Source organism: Pinus tabuliformis, chromosome 3_1, assembly GCF_031772625.1.
Source record: "Pinus tabuliformis cultivar Carrire ecotype Pingquan chromosome 3_1, CPIR1, whole genome shotgun sequence".
NCBI classification, from domain to species: domain Eukaryota; kingdom Viridiplantae; phylum Streptophyta; class Pinopsida; order Pinales; family Pinaceae; genus Pinus; species Pinus tabuliformis.
The window spans coordinates 145,915,323-145,920,452 of record NC_142301.1 but is presented as its reverse complement, the minus strand read 5'-3'; the positions used below and the strand labels follow the sequence as shown (position 1 = coordinate 145,920,452).

The window sequence follows — 5,130 nt, the reverse complement described above, 5'->3', positions numbered from 1 at the left end:
TGCCAGATTGTATTAAAATATTGTCAAAATTTCTACGACTTTCAGGGTAAAAAAGTAGTCTGGTTAAATTACAACTTTTGGATTGTTGGTTAGTTGAGTTGTGCTTAGTGTAATTATTCAAGGTTAGGTTTCCATTTATTCTATAGTCTTATGTCAAGCTTGGCAACTTTTTGGTTGTTGGTTAATTAGGTTGTGCTTAGTGTAATTACTCAAGGTTAGGCTTCCATTTGTTCTATAGACTTCTGTCAAGCTTGGCCGAGATAGACTGTTGTCATCCTTCTACCCAATTTGGATTCTTAAATTATATACCGTTGTCATCCTTCCTGCCCTGTTTCGATTATAGAATTATAGACCTTCATAGACTTTTGTCAAGATTGGCAGAGATAAACTGTTGTCACCCTTCCTACCAAATTTCGATTCTCGAATTATGACATGTCTACTTCCTAAGAGCCTCTTGTTTGAATCCCCATATCCCTATAATAACATGCGATATAGGGTGCCCTCTTGCTTCGCAGGCGAGAGTAAAGGCGAAACCATAGAGAATCTCGTGGCATCCACCTACCAGACCAAAATGGGGGGAAGAACCCGTGATATAATAGTTACATGGTGCAAGAATGTGAAGGGACAAGGCCTGTGTGTTTCTGTTGGAGGACCACTGGGGAGCAGAATCGTCTGTAAAGTGAAGAAAAGGCCCTGGAATTTCTGGAGAAAACAGGGATCATGGAAGGGGTCCGATGTTATATATGGCAACAGAATCAAAGTATTCTGGAACTTGCGATCTGCAGAATTTGTTGCGGGGCCTGAACCTGAACGAGGGTATTATGTTGCCGTTGTCTACAACGAGGAGATGGTTTTATTATTGGGTGACATGGAAGAGGAGGCATATAGGAAGACCATGTCCAGGCCCTCTTCCATGGCGGTTCTGGTGTCAAAAGAGGAGCACGTCCTCGGCAAAGAGTGTTTTGCTACCGTCGCTCGGTTTGGCGATGGAGAGAGGTCCCATGAAGTATCGGTTGAGTGCCAAACCAAACAAGCCGGCGATTCGGCACTTGTTATCAGCGTTGATAGGGAGCTCGCGGTGGAAGTGAAACATTTGTTTTGGAAATTCAGGGGCAACGGTACCATTTACGTAGAAGGAGTTCCTGTTCAAATTTTATGGGATATGCACGACTGGTTTTTTAATCCTGGACTTGGCCATCATGCCTTCATCGTTTTCAAGTCCATGTTGCAGCCAATCGGTTCCTTCAGTTCCAGGGACATGAGCGACTGTAGCAGTCCTTCAGATCTCTGTCTCTTGATTAATGCATGGAAGTAGAGTACTGTATCAACAATTTTCTGTGAATTTTTCTGTGATATACGCTGGTTGTAGGTGTTGAATTTTGACATTTTTTAATGTTGTAATTGAACAAAAGATGGAAAGAAAATAGAAACTGAATTAGAATTTAATTTCAATTCAATGTAAAAAGTATATCTTTGTACATATAGATCTATGTAAAAAGTATATCTCTGTACATATATGTAATTTATACCCATCTAGATCTATTTGATTCTGGATTTATTATGGATTATGGATTTATTATTTGATTCTGGATTTATTATGGATTATGGATTTATTATATATGGTGAGGGATTAAATTTCTGTAAAAAAAAATTGGAGTGTAGAATTTAAAGAAAAGATTGTGTATTTATTACGGATTATGGATCTATTATTATATATGGTGAGGGATTAAATTTCTGAAAAGAAAAATTGAAGTGGAGAATTTAAAGAAAAAATTGTACTTTGAGGAATTTGATGGCTAGGCCCATGATAAATCTCATAATAAAGCCTGAATTAAATCCTGAATTAAATGAATTTAAACTAGTTTAAATATTTTTATTTTTATTAATATAAACAAAATTTCAATGTCATCCTATAATTTTATTTCATTCAAAGTTCCATTCATTTCAAATCCTCTGCACTTCTCGACCGACTAATGTTCTCAAGGCAAAATCCTGGTAGAAACATGAAGTTTGCTCAAGTTGAATTTTGAATGTGCGGTGTAACACAGATGTTTTGTTCCTCTCTCACATGAGCAGCACAGAAAGATTTTATTATATATTATGAGGATGTTCATGGCATATCTAAAATACATTGTATAATGATGTATTAGTTAAATATCTCCTCTGGAATTGAAATAATTATTTTGTATATTATAATTATGTTGATGATCATGATCATCTTGAGAAATAGTTAATTAATAATGATGATATAAATATGTTGTTCTTATTGAAAAGCTAAATTCTAATTAAACCGGTATCTAATTTTATATAGGAAATTAAAATTATATGATATTTAAAAATGATGAGATTGAAATAATTATTATTTTGTTTGTTTTAAATATTTTAGAAATGGTTAATTAATTAGGATGACATAATACATTGTTAAGTGATAGAATTGAAATAATTTATTATTATTATTATAATTATTGTTATGGTGATATAATTGTTTTAGAAATAGTTAATTAATGATGATGATATAAATATATTGTTATTATTAGGTCAACAAACAAACAAACAAAATTGTGTTGCCATTAATGTCAAAGTTAGGGGGATCTAAGATGGATACATGTCAAGTTAGGGGAAACCCGAGATGGATAAATGTCAAAGTTTGGGGAGACCCAAGATGGAACATGGTCAAGAAAATAGGAGACTAATATGTTAGCCTCAGTTAGAGTACTAACAAACCACCTTTTATAGGTTTTCCCTAGAAAAGTTAAGGAGTTGGCCGATTTAACAAGCACCAAATCCTTATAAATGAAAGGATTAGTGAGCACATTTAAAAACAATTAAGTGGAAGAGGAAAGAAAATCTAAAACAAGAAAGAAGAAGGGCAAGCCTACAAAGAAGCAGATGAGAAGAGGAGTATTGTGATTGTGAGATGCAGGGTGAGATAAAGAAGAGCTTTGACGCACAAGACTTTGCAAAGAGTTCGAGAAGTCTATTATAGTAGAGAAAAGGGATCTATCAAAACCGAGCCATACTAGTGGAAGGGTAATCTAATGTTTACATCGAAAATTCACAAATTTATTTGTAATGTAGAAGCCTTTTAAAACATAGTTTTAAACTATTGTCAATAGTTGTTGGGATGGGAAATTTATCATCAATTGAATTATGTCGATGAGAAGAAGGTCATATTAGAGTTTTCTAAATGCATGCCTTATTTTTTCTCTCATATCCAATATATTATAGCCTTGGTGACATCTCCAAGTCACCCCGTACTTAGGTGTAGCACTTTAAGTCTTACAACCCTCAACATATCGTCATATCAATGTTGAGTTAAAAGTTTTGATCTATAGTTTCATTGATATCTTGGTTCCTTAATCCTCTCAATGAATAAGACCATGCGACAAAAATATTGTTGTTTAGTGAACACCATTACACCAGAGCATTGACATAATAAAGATATTCATAATAGCGCATTTCTAGCTCCCTTGATCTTTCGATATCTAGATATTTGTTGGCTGATAGTTCCAATAGATATAACATTTTCCAATTCAAGATTTTTTTATCCATACTTGAATTATTGTGAAAACTTTCAGCGATAATCACATAGGAGATGTTTTTCGATGCATTTCAAACCATCTAGTGTGGTTCATCTTGTCCCGATGATGAACCACACTGGATGGTTCGAAATGCATCAACAAAAAATCTCATATGTGATTATTGCCGAAATTTTTCACAAGAATTAAGATATAACATTTGCTAGAAGCTAACAAAAGCATTTATTATCAATCAACCCAAAAGTTTTGTTTTGTGAGGTTCATTGCTAAGTTTTCATAGTTTTCATCAATATCATGGTATAACGTGGGAAATTGGCGTTTTGACCCCTAACACTCCTTGCCATGACATTTAAGAAAGAAATTTCCATCAAGTGTTTTCTATCAAAGGAACCTCACCATACTAAGAATTTACAAAGAAAAGGTTTGCAAATCATCTAATATTTGATATCTCAGTGGATCAAATTATCATATGATAGAAAGGTTAGTGATTCTTGATAGAAAGGTTTCACATCAAAAAGATTGAAAAAATCTTGTTTTGTAAGAATTTCCTTGATTAAATCATTTTAGGGTTTCTTCATTAGTATGTCAATCTAAAGAAAAGTGGATTTTGAGGTTGTATGTGTCCTGGGTTGTTGTAAAGTGATCCTTCAATGTTTCAAGGATGTGGTAAAATATTGAAACATAATGATGGAATTTGATATAATGCCAAAGTTGTAAGGACATCGAGCTTGGAAAAGTTGGGGTATAATGTTGTGTTGTATGGAAAACCCAACACCTCCCATTATTTAAATAATGGATACCCTTTCCATTAATTTTTGGCTAAAGAATCTTTTATGATTCTCAATTTTGCTAATTGTCATACAATTTGTCATTTTTTCGTTTTAATCTGATTTCTATTTTGATTGTTTTATTGAATCAAGCTTTTCACAAGCTTTCCATAGATACTTGTTCTGCCTCATTTGGTCAACCGATTTGTAAATAACACTCCTTTGAAGTTTGATCATTTTCTTGCTTAGACTAAAAAATGTATATAAATGTATGATATTTCAATTTTTTCAATTAAAATAGTCATTGATTTTAAATATTAACTTTTAGTGAATTTTTACTATTTTTTCATTTCTTCACTAACGGTCCTACAAAATGACTCAACTAAGTTGTACAATAAATGAAAACATGTTTCGGGATCTTAGTAATTTACTTCGATTTGTTATTTTAAAATAAATTGCCAAACTCAAAACCCAAAATTGCAAAGTGGTTGTAGTCCAATTTGTAGGATGGTTAATTAACGTGGGCCCCACTTCACCTCCCTTCCCTTCCTTCCTAAAAAAATTGCAATGAAAAATTACAATATTTCATATCGCAATTTCACCGAGCTCCTCAATTATTAAACTCATGATTTTGTGATTCAAGAAATGCAATGGGGTTCTTTGGTTTTATTATAAAGTTTTAAAAAAACTCCTTATAACTCTTGAGCCTACGTTACCTCACCATCACCTTCCACTCACCTCCTTATCCCTCCACCTTTCTCTTCATTAACTGCTTCATCCCTTATCCCTCCATAACATATACGTGGATGGAATATGATTGATTC

General features: G+C 33.4%; 1 protein-coding gene across 1 annotated transcript; it reads left to right on the top strand.

Annotated features, from left to right (window-relative positions):
* Positions 1-571: 571 nt before the first annotated feature.
* On the top strand, positions 572-1,315 carry LOC149186223 (uncharacterized). The gene has a single exon (XM_089409257.1). The coding sequence runs from the start codon at positions 572-574 to the stop codon at positions 1,313-1,315; it is 744 nt and encodes a 247-aa protein (XP_089265383.1).
* Positions 1,316-5,130: the final 3,815 nt, after the last annotated feature.

Excerpts from the sequence above, each read along its gene's own strand:
- LOC149186223 (XM_089409257.1), top strand. The coding sequence starts at position 572 with ATGGGGGGAAGAACCCGTGATATAATAGTTACATGGTGCAAGAATGTG.